Consider the following 15,800-nt stretch of genomic DNA (forward strand, 5'->3'; position numbering starts at 1 on the left):
TTTCTTCCATATCATATTAATATCTCCATCCAGTATTGTGCTGCCATTAAGTCCACTGGGTCAACTTAAGTTTTTTTTGTTCTGTCTGAACTTGACATTTAAGGAAACTGAGGCTGGAAATTCTTTCCTTATGATTATGGGAAAGATGTGGTATTGCAGTTTGAGCCTCACCAGGTCATCTTGCCGGTAGCCTCAGTCTTAAATGGGATACTCTCCAGCTTGTTGCCCATTCTGTTGGTGGTTTGGTAGTATGTTCTTGCTTGTCCTTTACCATGGAATATGTGTGATGGGAGGTTGGCATGCTGGTGATGGAAATCATGTTGTGAGTTTGATAACAGCAGAGAGAATATTTGATGTCCTTGTGCTGAGGCTGTAATGGAGGTAGAGTTTTTTCTTTCCCAGTGCTGCAGTGTTGTTGAGGTTTTGTTTGTGGAACAATCCTGGGTGGGTCACTAACTGGTAAATTTATTCTTCTAAAGAACAGATGCATTTTACACACTTCGAGTTTTTGTTTACATTGCTTCACTATTGGAGCAATCAGAGTGTTTCTGGGTTGTTCATTTTGGCTTTGTCAAAACTAGAAAAACTTGGTGTACTAACTATCATCTGGATCTCCTAGCAGAGCTGAAATACATGCATCCATACACAGAATTGCTTCTGCAGTTTGAACTGCCCTTGGAGCAAGCCTAACCTCCATGTTGTTCAATACATTGTTATACTACACTAGTTGCAGTGCCAGTGTAGACAGCAGGTGCTGGGTTTAGCAGTTGCACTAGTGCTTTAGTCCTCCCAGTGCAATCCTAGACTGCTCCTATTTCACTCTTTAGAGACAATTTGACAACTCAGAGTACTGGCTTTGTCACCTGTTAAGTTGATTGGATGCAAGCCTGATTGTGGTCTCTGGTCTCATCTGTGCCTGGCACTTCCATGTCCTCTGTGTTCAGGGTAAGCCCATGAACAGCTGCACTGAAATATGACCATACTTGGCTCAGGTGACAGCTCAGCAAAGAAGGGCACAAATGTATAATTTAAAATTCAACTTCAATAAACAAAATTAATAAAAAATGACTAGTGAAGGTGTTTTGCAAAAGATTTTTAAAGATTTTTTGCACCCTTTTTGCTCCTTTATGTATTTTAACTGTAAATACTCACTGTGTGCTAAACACTTTCCAGACATTCAAGAAGGATGCTTTCTTCTCTGATCAGTTTGCGATGTAAAGATAGCCGGAGTTAGGGGAAAGAAACAATAATAGGCAATTTATAAATCCACTCAATCCATTGTAAACACATGGCAGAAGTAGACCTTAAAGAAGGAATTAATTGTGGATGGGGTAGAGGTCTTATAGATGAACTCAGTGCAATATTATAAAAAGCCTGGAAGGTTGTTTTGATATTTAAAAAAATTCTTCTTTGCTTGTTTTAAAAAAAAAAAAGAAAGAAAGAAAGAGATATCAGGAATGTAAATTCTGTTGTCTTGGCAATCTCTGGTAGACCTCTGGGATGTTTTTATGAGCTTTTATTTCAAATTATGTGCATATTAAATCTCTTAATGATTTCCATTATCTAAAAATTAATTAATAATAAACAAATTTGAACAGACTAACTAAAAATCCCCTCCATTCTCAACTCTTTAATTTTCACTAATCACGTCACCATTTTGTTACTTGTTCACTCATCAGTCTTAACAAGTAGCAAACATCAGTCTAGACAGGACTTGAATTTCTAACATTTAAAAAAAAAAAAAAGCAGGGGAAAGAGAACATTTTAATAAAAAACCTTTCAGGAATTTGTTATATATCAAAAGAAACAAAAAAGCCACATAACCAGTATTTTTAGATCACCTTTAACATTGAAAATAATTGATTTCCCTTTGCCCGCCCTCCCTTAGTGATTTTTCTGGAAAACAAAAATGATAAAAATCAATGATCAGTTGTCATGGACACACACTGCTTCTAATGTCCTTTTTGCAGAGGGGTTGTCGTCTGTTTCAGCAACATCTCCCACACTTCAAAGCTCTGAGGAAAAAAATTACTTACCTCTACATGGTGCTTTTATACTTGCTCATTTCCCACCTGGTGCAACTCTTTGGTGTCTCCCCTGCATTAGGAGGAGGAGTGGATAGTGGGAAGAGAAACTGAATGAGGAGTTGAAGGACCCAGAGAGAGATCTTTTCTCTAGACTCAGACTTCTCCCTCTGGATCCAGGAGGGAAACATGAGAGAGAGGATTTCCAGTAATAAAAGAGATGAAAAAAATCACCAGAACAAGAAAACTTTGACTTAAAACTTTAAAAATAAATAAATAAATAAATAAAAATCAAATCGTACTATTGAACTCCTTGAGCACCAACATCCATAGGCATGATTGCTTATCTTAATAAATTCTGGTCACCAGTCTAGTTAGATGTGCAGAGGGAGCTGCTGACTTTGTCATGGCATCTGCAAGTATGAGGGGTGTAACAAGTTGTAGATCCTATCCTCCATGACACTTGCACAGTTCCCAGTGCAGAACAGAACCATTTAAAGCAGGCAATAGAACAGCCAAAATGTGATCAAGTTCAAATTACATACTATTGCAAGGAGCTGTTCTGGACATAATGTGACAGGTGTGATGATTCACAGGCCCTGAAATGCTTGCATGGAGTACTGTTTATGGACATTGCACTGGGTTCAGGTTATAATGATGCAGTTGTCTGAAGAAACAAAAAATACATCTTTTCTGTTTTGTTTAGGCCAGTTTTGCTCGTAGGCTTCATCTACATTAGTGCACCAGAGTGAATATTCATGCAAACTCCTGATGTAGACATGTTGCACCTGTGCAGAGTGGGCCTTGTACCTGTCCAATGTACTTTGGTATGTTACCTGATTAAGATGAACCAGTGTTGGCCCACTTTGACAGTGGAACACATCTATGAGCTTGAAGTTTCAAGGAGGGCTTTCCTGAGAAATGTGAGTTGAACCCTTGACTGGCATGATGACTGAAATCAGCTGGAGCAGTGGCAATGAGTCCATTATTATTCGAGGCTAAAGCTTATCCGAAACTCTGATTAGTTCTCCACTTACAAATTTAAAAAAAAAACAAAAAAACCTATCATGTTGCAAACTTGTTATTGTCCTATTTATAATCTTTCTCTTTTGGAAAAGGCTATTAAGAAGGTGGGTTTGAGGAAGCTAGTGCTCTGTTATTTTCAGAATTCTGTGATCACCTCTGATTGAGATTCAGGCCTGAGCACAGCACAGAGAATATGCCAATCTAGTAGGTGGTTGATCTAGTGATTTGCAAAGGCTGATGTCCATAATGAGTTTATAAGACCAGTGGAAGGGTACAGATGGTGTGCAACGGTTTTTTCATCTGAGTGGTATTTGCTGCAGGTAATGTGTTAACACCCGTTCTTCAGCTGTGATGTTGGCTTCCTATATACCTCCAAATGCAATTCAAGATATCTCCTTTTGATCTAAAAGCCCTACATGACTAGGAATCTGGCTACCTGTCTCTCTTCTTGTCATGGTGGTTGAGTCTGTTGGGACACTTAACTAGTATTCCCCGGATTTTTCTGGGTACTGTGTGCACAGTTTTCTTAGTAAATGCCTCTCCTCTGGTATTTATTTCCTCAACTGATCTGCTAGAACCCAAGTTTGACTATTTATCGCATGATATGTGGCCTTTTCATTCTCAGGCTTTTGCCTGAGGGTAGGGTAGCATTAATCTGCCTTGGGTTTTTTGGTATAAATGTTGCTTTGTCTTGTTCCTTTCATACAAAATTTCTGATATAAATGATAGTTCTAGGTGGGAATTATGTTTATTTCAGTCTACATGACTTGGTGCTTAATTGTGTCAACTGATCAGTGACTGTGGGGATGCGCTTCAGCTTTATACAGACACATAAGTAGAAGCCTAAAGAGGTCCTGGACATTGAGTACAGTAGATGCGCATGTAGGAGAAACAAGACTGAAGATCATCAGCAGTGAAATTAATCAATTATAGCAAGAGCAAGAGTCGGAGATTGTGAAGATGAGGGAAAAGACCTGTAAAGTAATTGTAAGAGCTGGGGAGAATGAATCAAAAGTGGAAGGACTTAACTATTATGTCTTCTACAAGGAAAGCTCCTGAATTCAATAATATAAAAAACACCCTGTTAGTGACAATATCAAACTATAATTAAATGTATTTTAATTAAGAAAAATGTAAATGTGTAGAACACACTTTCTACAGTGATGTGTATATGTTTTTATATTTTTCAGACTCTTAGCATTCAGTCTTCAACCAATGGTCAGTTTGTCTCTCCAAGTGACATTCAGTTGAAATGCAATTATTGCAAAAGTTCTTTTTGCTCAAAGCCAGAAGTACTGGAGTGGGAGGTAAGTTCCTTGATAATACTGAGGCAGAAATAGAGGATGGTTACATGTACTTGCCTAATAGGTTATTTACAAAGGGGTGTTTAAACCTATGTTGTGTTTAAGTCTGTATTTCTTAATAGTGGGGTAGTTCTTAAAGTTTGAGTAACTTTTCTTTTTAATATTTTAATTAGTAAAAATTAGGTATTAATCCTGTGAAACGTATAATTAAATTTGTGTTTTACTGATGGAAGCAAAAGGCTTTGAGAGAGAGAGTGCGTGTGCATGTGTGTACACAAATACTTATACAAAAGCAAAAAAGGTCTAGAATTTAAAGTGAAAGGTACTTTTCTGCTTTCATTTCAGCTGTAGAGGTTGAAGCTTGCTTCTTTGAGTAGTTGCAGACATGTATTCCACTCAGGTGTGCATATACCAGAGCTGGAGAACTTTGCTTAGTAGTGCCCATTGGGTGGTGCGTGCTTCTTTTGGCCCCTTGTAGTCCCTCTTATGGCTGTTGAAAGGTGGTGCCGCCCCGAACCTCCTCAGTTCTATGGCTTGAGTTAGAGCAGTAGTTCCCAGCCTGTGGACCAAAAGTGGCCCTCAGAGTCTTTCAAAGAGGCCCTCTGCTTCCCTCCTGCTGGCTGCAGCAAGGAGCTGCTGCCTAAGGACCCAGGCGGAGTGTGTTGCCGCGGGGCTACAAGACCTGTGCAAGCTCCTTGCTGTAGTCAAGGACTGTAAGATAAGCACTCCTCTCCCCCTGGCTGTAGCAGGGAGTATGGCAAAGTGCTCTGCCTGGTTCCATAGGCGCTGGGGTCCCTGCTGGAGCCAGAGGAAGGGGAGCACTAATCTCCCGTCCCCCTGGCTGCAAAAGTGAGCCACTGCCTAGGGACCCAGGCAGAGCACTTTGCCATACTTTGCACACAGGGCTACAGGACGCTTGCGATTTCCTTGGTGCACCCAGGGGGACAGGAGATCAGCAACGAGGCTGGCTCCTTGCTGAACTCCTTTTGTCTGGCTGCAGTGGCAGGGCGGGTGGGGGTTGGGGGAGAAGGACTGATGCTAGCACTCATTCAAGTCCTTTTGGATTACCTGTTACATCCTAGGCCCTCAGGTCTGTCTCCCATCTTATTGAGGGCCCACTTAGCAGCGAGCTCATCACTTTATCCTTCAGTGCAAGGGAAGTTGGGATTTTCTAACTCCATGATAGCTACCTTTCTAAAAGGTGTTGTCCTCTTTCCACCTGCAAAAGAAATTATTCCCTTGTGGGACCTCCATACTATACTGATTGCCCTTATGGGTCCTCTGTTTTGAGCTCTTAGCAACTTGCTCTCTGTATCTCCCTTGCCAAAAGACAGCAATTAAAAAAAAAAAAAAAAAAAAAAAAGGCAGCTATTACTTATATGAGGAGAATTAGCGAACTGCAAGCCTTAATGGCAGAGCCTCTATATCCTCAGATTTTCAAAGACAGTGACCATGAGGCCACACCAAGGTTTTGGCTAAAGCGGTGTCATAGTTTCATCTTTGCCAAACAATATATTTAACTGTATTTTTTCCTAAGCCTCACTCAAATGCAGATGAGCAGCATCTTCATTCCTTGGATGTGAGATGTGCATTGGTGTTAGACCATTTCAGGTATCACTTCAACTTTTTGTCTCCTCTGTGGATCAGATGACGTGTCTAAAGGTTTCCACAAAGTTAGATTACTTCTTGCATTATGACTGCACATGGGGTAGCTCAAACCACGCCTCCACGGAGACTGGTGGCTCATTTGATGAGGCTCGAGTGACTTCAGTCACATTTCTCAATGATGTTTCTTTCTTCTTCAAGTGCTGGTCCCTATGCATATTCCACACATGGGTTTGCATGTGCGCCTGAGTCTGGAAGTTTTTCCAAGCCATGTATGTTGACCCACACATGTGCTGTATCTCCCCTTGTGCCCCCAACTGAGGAATGCAGGTTGACACCACTCCAGTTTCCTCTTACTGCTGTATGGCCTGAGTTGGAACCCTGTCCACCTTCGCTCTTCTAATCTTTAAAAGTGTTATTTTATATTTTTACTGTACATAGTTATCCTGTAGTTTAGAAATCTTAGTTGTACAGTGGCCACATGCACATGACACTTTTTGCCAGGCTTCACTTGTGGAGTCTACAAGGCTGGCTCCACTTGACCTACTGGCTGACCAAGGACCACATCAACTCCAGAGTCACCGTTCCCTCAGGAGGTTTTTGCCTCTCTCTTGCTTGGTGGTCCAACCCATTCAAGGTCATGGTGGGGACCCTTTTGCCCTCCAATATTAAGGGCCTCCCCTACTGGATGGGGTGCTCACCTGGACCACTATGCAGCCTAGGGGACATGGACACCACACGAAGCCAGGCTGCATATAAACTTGCTGGAACTCAGCAAGCCTAGTCTGCAAGGCCTTCCTTTCCCTCATATCTTCCCTCCATGTGCACATCCCATCAGACGCCACCGTGGTGGTGTATCTATAAACTAATAGGGAGGATCAAGCTCTCGTTCCCCCTCTGCTTGGAGGCAGTCATACTGTGGAACTGATGTGTCAGGAATCAGGTTACCATACAGGTTGTATACCTCCCAGCTGCTTAGAACTCCCTAACGGACAGACTAAGCAGAAGTCTCTATGTAGATCATGAATGGGAAATACACTATACAGTTCTGACCTACATCTTTGCTCAGTGGAGTATTCACCTTTGGGACCTGTTTGCGTCCCAGATGAACAGAAAGCTTCATATGTACAGCTCCAGGGGGGGCCATGGGCAGCAACGCACAGGGCAACACTCACTTGCTTCCCTGGACAGGCAGCCTCTGATATGCCTTTTCCCCATTCCCCTCATAACAAACGTTCTCCAGAAGATTAACTGAGATGCAGCCACCATCCTCCTCCCCCTATTGGCCCAGACAGTTCTGGTTCACAGATCTCCTTAGCCTGTCCACAAGCCCACCCATCAGGATCCGCCCATTCCTGGTTCTTCTGACACAAGACCCTGGGAGACTAAGACATCCCAACTTGAGCTCACTCCACCTCACGGGCCTGGTGTTTGGATGGGCATCAAACATAGAATGCTCATGTTCTGCCTCGGTCTAAGAGGTCCTTAACCAAAGCAGGAAAGAGTCTACCAGAACATGCTACCATGCTAAATGATGCCCCTTCTTGACTTGGGTATACTGCCACCACCATTCCCTTATCACGGTAGGCATTCTGGTTATCCTCAACTATTTCCTCGCCCTAAAAACACCAAGTGTAGCCTTTAGCTCGCTTTGTGTACACCTAGCAACTGTTAGCGCCTTCCTTTCCTTGGTGGATGGATGCTCTATCTTCATGCACCCAATGACAGAATGGTTTATGAAAGGCTTGATCAGAAGCTTCCCACCCATCATCAAGCCCACGCCCCAATGGGACCATAACCTCATCCAGTCAACTCTCCCAGGTCCACCCTTCCAACCTATGGCAACCTGTGCCATGACCTACTTCACCATGAAAGTGGCGTTCTTAGTAGCCATCAGTTTGGCCAGGAGGGTCAGTGAGCTAGCAGCCATCATGGCAGACCCTCCTTACGCAGTATTCCACAAAGAAAAGGTCTCTCTCTGGCTACATCCCAAGTTCCTCCCTAAGATTGTATAAATTCCATATCAACCAATCAGTTCACTTACCTGTATTTTTTTCCAAAATCTCATCCCTCTCCTGGAGACAAGAAACTGTGCTCCCTTGACGTCCTGGAGTTCTATCTGCAGAGAACCAAGCCCATTAGAAAGTCTCCAAGATTGTCGCCATAGCAGATAGATCAAAGGTCCAAGCCATATGCTCCCAGGGAATTTCTAAGTGGGTCTTGGGATGCATACTGGAATACTATAAAATGCTCCACAGCATCCTTATCAGATGTCCCAGTGCAGGAGATTTGCAAAGCTGCAATTTGGCAATCTGACGCACATTTACAGCACACTACGCCCTGACTGAAATAACAGCTGTGAATGCAGCAATAGCAAGGCCCATATTACAAACAGTTCTGCTATCAGCCTCCTTGTACCCACCTCCACACTGATCCCTGCTTGCAAGTCACCCACGTATGGAATACACATAAGGACCAGCACTTGAGGAAGAAGAGCTGGTTATTTACTGTAACTGGAGGTTCTTCGAAATGTGTGAACGCTATCTTTATCCCACTACCGGCCCTCCTTTGCCTTTGCTTTGGTCTTGATTATAATGCAGTAAGAGGAGGAATTGGAGTGAAGTCGACCTGCAGTGCCCTTATACCCTCGGTCAGGAGCATGTGTGGGTCAATGAATACTGCTCGGAAAAACTTCTGGACTCAGGCACATGGCGCACATGCATACCAACAAATGGGATAAACAGATAGGGACCACACGTCTCAAAGAACTTCCAGTTACAGTAAATAATCTCAGATTAGACATTTGCTGGGCTGCTACCATGTCTTTTGTACTTCCTTTTACCAAATGCTACCCTAAGACAGCATCTAGATCAGATGGCAACTTTGGAAAAGCAGTTCTATAGTTGCTATGTAAATAGATTTTGAGCCCTACCTCCTTCTGTTATTGCTTGTGAGTCATCTCAGTGGAATACATGTCTGCAACCACTCAAAGAAAACGTGGTTATCTACCTGCTCTGTAACTGTTGTTCTTCAAGATGTGGATGCAGATGTGTATTCCATGACCCATCCCCTGTACACTGAAGTCTGCAGTTTTGGATTCCAGTGCAAAGGAACTGGGAGTTATTGGGATGGTGCTGCCCTTAAATAGCCCTGGGTGGGGCTCTGAGGGGCCAGAGGTCATGTGTGCAGCTCTGATGGGTACTTCTAACCAAATTGCTTCGATGCACTATCAGTGTTTCTTAATCTGGGGTTTTAGAGGGGTCGCAAGTGCAGAGCTGGTATTGGGGATGGCAAGAAAGGCAATTGCCTGGAGCCACAGGGGTGCCATGAAACTAAGTTACATGCCTCAGCCCCGTGGGGGTGGGACTCAGGCTTCAGGGGTACAGTAGTTTGGAAAGGTTAAGAACCACTGCACTAGATGCTGGCACGTGAGTGGACTGCACATCTGTATCCACATCTCAAAGAACAGCTACAGAACAGGTGGATAACAGTTGTCTGTCTCCTATTCAGCTACTCTTCTGTAGAGGTTATAGCTGATTTTAGACCATCTTGAAACATGTCTGTAAATTGAAAAGGAGGAAAATAGCTGAAGGAAATACATTGCTTTTTAAGATCCACCAATGTGTATTCTTTCCCAGTTGTCATTTTCTCTATGTGAAATACTTAATAACAAATAATTTTTGTAGCATTGAGTGTCCGTTTAATCAAAAGCTGTTAATTTTATTGGTAGAAGTCACACTACCTTACATGTACTTGCTTATTTGCTCATGCCATATTTTTTAAGCATTTGTGTATTAAAGGCAGATTCTTGTTTAAAGTTTCACTATATAAATCTTAGCACTTAACTCCTTTTGTGATGCTTTATTTTGTGTTTAGAACAAAGTATACCAATTCTGCAGTAGAACTTGTTCTGATGATTATAAGAAACTGCACTGCATAGTTACATACTGTGAATACTGCCAAGAGGAAAAAACGCTGCACGAAACAGTGAATTTCTCTGGTATCAAAAGACCATTCTGTAGTGAAGGTATGCATTTTTCTTTTTTATGGTGTTGATCTCATTTATTGTATTTGTACTGTAGTCTGTTTACCTTTGCTTTATGATGATGAAAGATTTCACACTAAAAATGTATAAATTACTAACTTATTCAGCAGTATTTGAGCTGGAATGGTCCCGTCCCCACCCCCAGGGCGTGGGCTTGTTGAAGCCCTGAGACATTTCAAGCATGTCATTCTGTTGTTTAGAAGGGTGGATAAAATTAGATTTAAAAATAAATAAATCGGTCTTTTTATGTAATGAGATTTTTTAATTTAAATTAAATGCAGGTTTATTTTGAAAAAATAAACATTTAAAATTAAATTTGAAATTAACAACCTATGTTAAGGACTAAAATTATTATAATCTAGTAACCTATTTGAATTTGATTAAAAAAATAATATAAACAATAGATGTTTGCTACCAGTTTTTTAAAGAAAGTGAAACCACTGAACTGATGGAAGTCACTGACTAAGCACCTGGAACCAGAATTTGTTGAAGTACTAAACCAACTTTTAAACTGAGGTATTCTTTTCTGGAGATGCAAAGAGAATATTTTCTCCATTTCAGTTTATTCAACTGGTTCAATTTGATGACTCATTTATTCATAGTTGAGAAACCAGTTGGATGTTGAAAAAGCAGGATATCTAGTTTTCATGTTCCAGTCTGTGAATAAATCTAGGTGTGAGAGGATAAGGTCTACTAGTTATAAAATCTTGGTGAACCAGGTGGCTAGAAATAATCAGTTCAGTTCACTAATTATGGAGAATTCTTTTTGTTTAATAATTTGATTTTAAATGCAAAACATGTTCTGATAAATTTTTTCATACGTATCCTGCACATTTAAGGTATTGTAGTTTTATTTAATAATTCTTTTTAAAAAATTGCTGTTTTTGTGCATTTTTAATTGAATTTGAATTTCTGTCCAAAGATAGCTTAGCACAAAATACAAGTAAAAAATTAATGATTTAATTAATCCTAAATGCATAATTCACCATTGTCTTAACAAAATAAAAATTTAAAAATTAAGCTTGTACCTTCAACCAACAGAAGTTGGTCCAGTAGAAGATACTGCCTCACTTACTTTATCTCATATCAATATGCCTACAACAACCCTGGAAGGAAAAAAGAAAAGTCACCAGGAAATCATTTCTACACACAAATGGATTATGAAAGTCCCTTTCAAGCTACAGTTTGCTGTCTTGATAGGTATTCATTATCATTCGGTGGTGAATAGCGCTGTCCCTGGGAAGGTGACAGCACTGGTTGCTCCCTTGATTGATAATATTCAAATTATAACTGATCACTTCAGCTGTGCAGTGAATCATTTTAGTTTCATTTTCAGCCTAAAGAAAACTGAAATATAGTACCAACCTATGCCGGGGAATGCACATGTCTACCAAATTATTAAGACCAGCAGTGCTTCTCTCCAGTCCATGGAGAAGTTTTGCTACCTACAGAATATGCTGTCATGGAGTGCCACAATTGATGAGATTACTCATTGGATAGCCAAGGCCAGGCTTGCATTAGGAATGCTGTCTTACTGCCTACGGAACAATGGGGCATCAAAATAAACATTAAGCTAAATGTCTGTCAGGAGTCATGCTTACAGTGCTTCTGTATGGTTGTGATCATTAGGACTTAGAGGCATATTGACCCCATCTTGGAAACCCTGCCCAGAATTCTTTTCCTCCAAGTAGAACAAACAGTAGGATTCCGATTTCAGTTTGTAGTAGAGCACTTTTTAATCTAAAATCTTTAAACCAAACCAAAAAAAACTTGCTGTTTCTTCCTCCCGCATTTAATCCCTCATACTGGCACTATTGGGGCACCCCGGATTGGTGCATGAGCCTTATTTACCTTCTCCTGGCCAATCCCAAGCAGTCCAGTAGGAGTATTTGGAGGACAAAGGTGATCCAGATTCAATGGTTCTCAGAGCAATTTCATCATCTTCCCCTGATGAGTCAGTTACCCCATCTTCACTGTTACTGCCTGAAATCATCAGGCAGAATCAGAAACTCCTCCTGCACAGGGTGGCGTCCAAGCTGCAGATACAACTCAAAGAAGTTCAGGAGCTCCAACATAGGTTGCTGGACATTTTACAGCTCTCAGGCCACAGTCAAGTGGCCCACCTGATCAATGAGGCCATTGTAGATCCAGCAAAAATGGTGTGGTACGCTCCTGCTTTTTGTGCTCCCATCCTAAAGAGAGCTACTTTTGTTTCATGCAAGGGGGGAGAGTTTCTATTTTTGCACCCACCGCCTAACTCCCTGGTGGTGCAAGCAATCACTGAGAGATCCAGGCTGCAACACCCAAAACCTGCTCCCTCAAAGAAGGGTGCCAAATGGCTGAAACTCCTGGGAAGAAAGATCTCCACTTCTCTGCAGTTCAGGATTTTGAATTTCCAGGCTCATCACCAATTATATAAAGTTTTTAGATTTTAAAGACAAGCTTCTTTAGGAAGACAGAGCCCACTTCCAGTCCTTAATTGATGAGGACAAATTGATGGGCAATGCTTCCATCCAAGCTGCAGAAGACAGAATGAACAAATCCATCATACGAGGAAATCTGCAGAACAGTAACTTGGCTTTCAGTACATGTTTTCTCTGAAGTGCCTTAAGAACATATCCAGTCTTGAACAGATTTCTATAAGTTGTGATTCAGTAATTTCTTTCCTTTGCACTCACAGGCTGTATCTGTATAGCTAGTTAGTGCATGGCAAACCGGGCAGTGAATGTGTAGCATGCTAGCCTGCCACGTGCTAACTGACCATGTGGATCCTATTGCTGTGTGTCAGAAGTTCTGTAGCGCTTGGCAACAGGATTCACATGGTCAGTTAGTGTGTGGCAGGCCAGTGCACTGTATGTTCACACCCTGGCTTGCTGTGTGGTAACGAGCGATGTAGCTAAGCCAGAATTTGTATATAGTTAATCTTTCTTTCTCTTGGGTTGGCACTCACTGTTGTTAACTTCACACTGTTACAAATCTTAACAACCTAGAAGAAGGAAATCTATATTCTTATCTAGGAATTTTCTTTTTAAGCCACTTCATGTCTGACCTATCCTAAAAGGAGAAAGCTGAATGAAGTATAAAATAGTTTTTGTTGTTTGTTGTTAATAGTTGAAGTTGTTTGATTGAAGACTTTGTTTCAAATAAATACTGTGAAGTTTAGAGTGTGTACTGCTTTTGTAGCTGTTGTCTCTGGGTAAGGTTTCTGAGCAAGAGACATCTCTCTGTGTTATTCTTTAAGCCCTTTGTAGGGTCAAAGAATTTGCCTGAGTTCAAGTTGCTAAGGAAGAAGAGAAAACACACTTTTAAGATTGCTGAATACAGTATTAGGGGTCTAAGCATTAGAATTCTCAAGAAATAATGCTTCCCCTCCCTTCTCCCCAACATCACTCACTTATAAAAATTCTGCAAATAGGAGCTTAATGTGAATGTTTGTGTAGCTGCTTCAGCCAAACAGAATCAAGCTTACTTCAACAATATTGTGCTGGTTTTTCAGAGCAAACAGGAGTAAAAAATAGTATAAACTTTCTCAGAAAACTAAGTGGCTTTGACATTGCATGCCTACTGGTTCTTCTTTGAGTGATTGCTTGTGTCCATTCCATTCTAGGTGTGTGCACGCTTCTGTGCACGGTTATCAGAACTTTTTTCCACTTAGCAGATCCTGTAGGACCAGCTCTGGTGCCCCCTGGAGTCCCATGCACATGCCTCAGTATATGAGGCACTGCCAGCCCTACGCCCCCTCAGTTCCTTCTTTCCGCCCGTGGCGGTTACTGAAACTGCCTGCGCTTCCATTGCAAGCACTTTATTCCCCATGTTTAAACGTTAAACTAGGATTTTTTGTTTGTTTGTTAGTTAGATGAGTAACTGCTGTAGTGGTAGTTAGACACTTGAAGATAGTTTTTTTACCAGGAACAGGTATGCTCTGGTGTCATGGCTTCAAGCCGTGCGCTTCGGTGGGAAGGCTTTCCCGCTAACTGACCCCACTGCCTAAAGTATGGGGGTGAAGCTCATCATAAGTAAGAGAACGGATCGTAAGGCTTTCAGACCTCCAGAAAATCCACCTGGAAGCCCGGCTTATGGAGCCCTGAGCCAGCTCCGAGCCAACCGCTTTGCTGTGGTATCCAGTGCACCGCCGGTGCAGAGAGCACTGTTGGCACCGACCCGACTTGGCACCGCGGAGAGAGAAGCACTCAGACTCAGAGTGGGGGAGCCCCTCAGCACCTACCAGCTTCGGTGGCCGAAGGGCAGCAATAGCCTTGTTGGACTTGCATACGCCGTCGCTGCCCATACCTCCATGAGAGAGAGAAGGGGCTGGTGTTAAGGGGAAGCCTGCACTGGGACCCCATGAATGGCTCAGGAGATCCCTGGTATGGGGAGGAAGATCTCCTGCAGACCCGTTTCCTAGGGTAGAGCAGGAACGCTCCCCTAGAAGTCATCCCAGGTCGCGGTCGCTGGACCGACCTGCATTGAGGTGGAGAGTGAAGTCACCGCCCAACACTGGTCTCGAACACACACCACTCTTCCCCTCTCCTCCCCCTGCAGTCTCCCCTCTCCTCCCCACCAGATGAAGCATGCTCCCGAACCCTGGTCGTTTCTAAGGCACACTGGGAACTACTCAGGAGGTGGCCTCCACCTGGGGGCTGGAGGCGAAGGAGCAAAAGGGGTGTCAAACAATCTTTAATATGCTACCAAGGGGCTCCACAGCATGGTAGCCATCCTGGCCTACAGAAGAGCACCCAAAATAGTGAGGGTCTCGTGGCAAAACCCCCTCCTCCATATCCCAATGCCTAAATGAGCCAAGAAAAGTCTTATGCCCAGGCAAAGGGTTTGAATGCTGTTCACCTCCCTGTCCCGGGTTCCTGGTGGTGGTTGCCGCCAACCACAGGGATAGGTGGGGCAGACGGGCTCTATTTCAGACAACAAGGGCGACTGCAAGCCAGACTTGTTTGGAAAAACTTTATTTAATAGCACTACCAGCAAGTGGAAGATGAGCCCTCGTGGGACTCAGTGAGCCACTTTGCCTGGCAGCAGACACTGAACCTGTAGGCCATTGCAGATCAGGGTACCACGGGAACTAGAGCAGCTCTCCTGCTACCCTCAGTTGCAGCCTATTCGGTGGACAGAGCCATTCCTTCCACCATCGGCATGCCCGGAGGTTAGCTCGGGATTGCAGCCACTATCTCAAAAAGGTCCAGCAGCCCATCAGGGGCTCTTCCGTGGATAGGTCAGCCTTCTCTTCGTTCGCGTAGAGGCGGAGCAGCATGGTCTCAGGGACTCCTAGATCATGCTCCGTTCCCTGGGCCACTACACACCAGAGACCTTCAGGTGTCAGGCAGGTCTCCAGGGACAGCAGCAGTGGAGGTGCCAGCCATGGCCGTCTTGCAACCTATGGGAAAGGGGACAGAGTCAGGGTCTACGAGATACCATCCACCCTGACTGGCTCCTTAGGCCCTCAGTAAAGGTCCTCTCAGCTATGGGGAAGTCGGAAAGGCCCTTCTGCTGATGAAGTGTAAGGGCAGCACCCTAGCCTATACCTTCCTTTAGTCTTGGGTGAGCCAGAAGGCCTTTGGCCCACTGGGCCCCTGAGATAGCTCGGCGAGCTAGGGCCCCCGGTTGTCTCCTCCACCTGGCCCCTCTACGCATCCCTCTTCCTCCCTCTCCTCTCCCTCCACATCCAAGAGGTCGAGGCCACCTCAGCCAGGAGCAGTGGGACAGTCCCGCAGGCGATGGCGGAAGAGGTCCTATTTGAGGTACTTCCTCGTCTCCCCCTCCCCCCCAAAACCGGGGGGGATTTGA

General features: G+C 43.4%; 1 protein-coding gene across 9 annotated transcripts in view; it reads left to right on the plus strand.

The window, feature by feature from the left end:
* The window catches only part of ZMYM2 (zinc finger MYM-type containing 2), a 155,231-nt gene that overhangs the window by 78,098 nt on the left and 61,333 nt on the right, over window positions 1-15,800 (plus strand). For all 9 annotated transcript variants that reach the window (XM_067562833.1, XM_067562832.1, XM_067562831.1 and 6 more), the window contains 2 exons: window positions 4,241-4,357; window positions 9,836-9,986. In XM_067562833.1, the coding sequence (XP_067418934.1) occupies window positions 4,241-4,357; window positions 9,836-9,986 (268 nt within the window). The remainder of the gene's footprint in view (window positions 1-4,240; window positions 4,358-9,835; window positions 9,987-15,800) is intronic.

The sequence above is a fragment of the Emydura macquarii genome, unplaced genomic scaffold (genome assembly GCF_026122565.2).
Source record: "Emydura macquarii macquarii isolate MOO-44397 ecotype Brisbane River unplaced genomic scaffold, CSIRO-AGI_Emac_v2 contig_2473, whole genome shotgun sequence".
Classification (NCBI taxonomy): domain Eukaryota; kingdom Metazoa; phylum Chordata; order Testudines; family Chelidae; genus Emydura; species Emydura macquarii.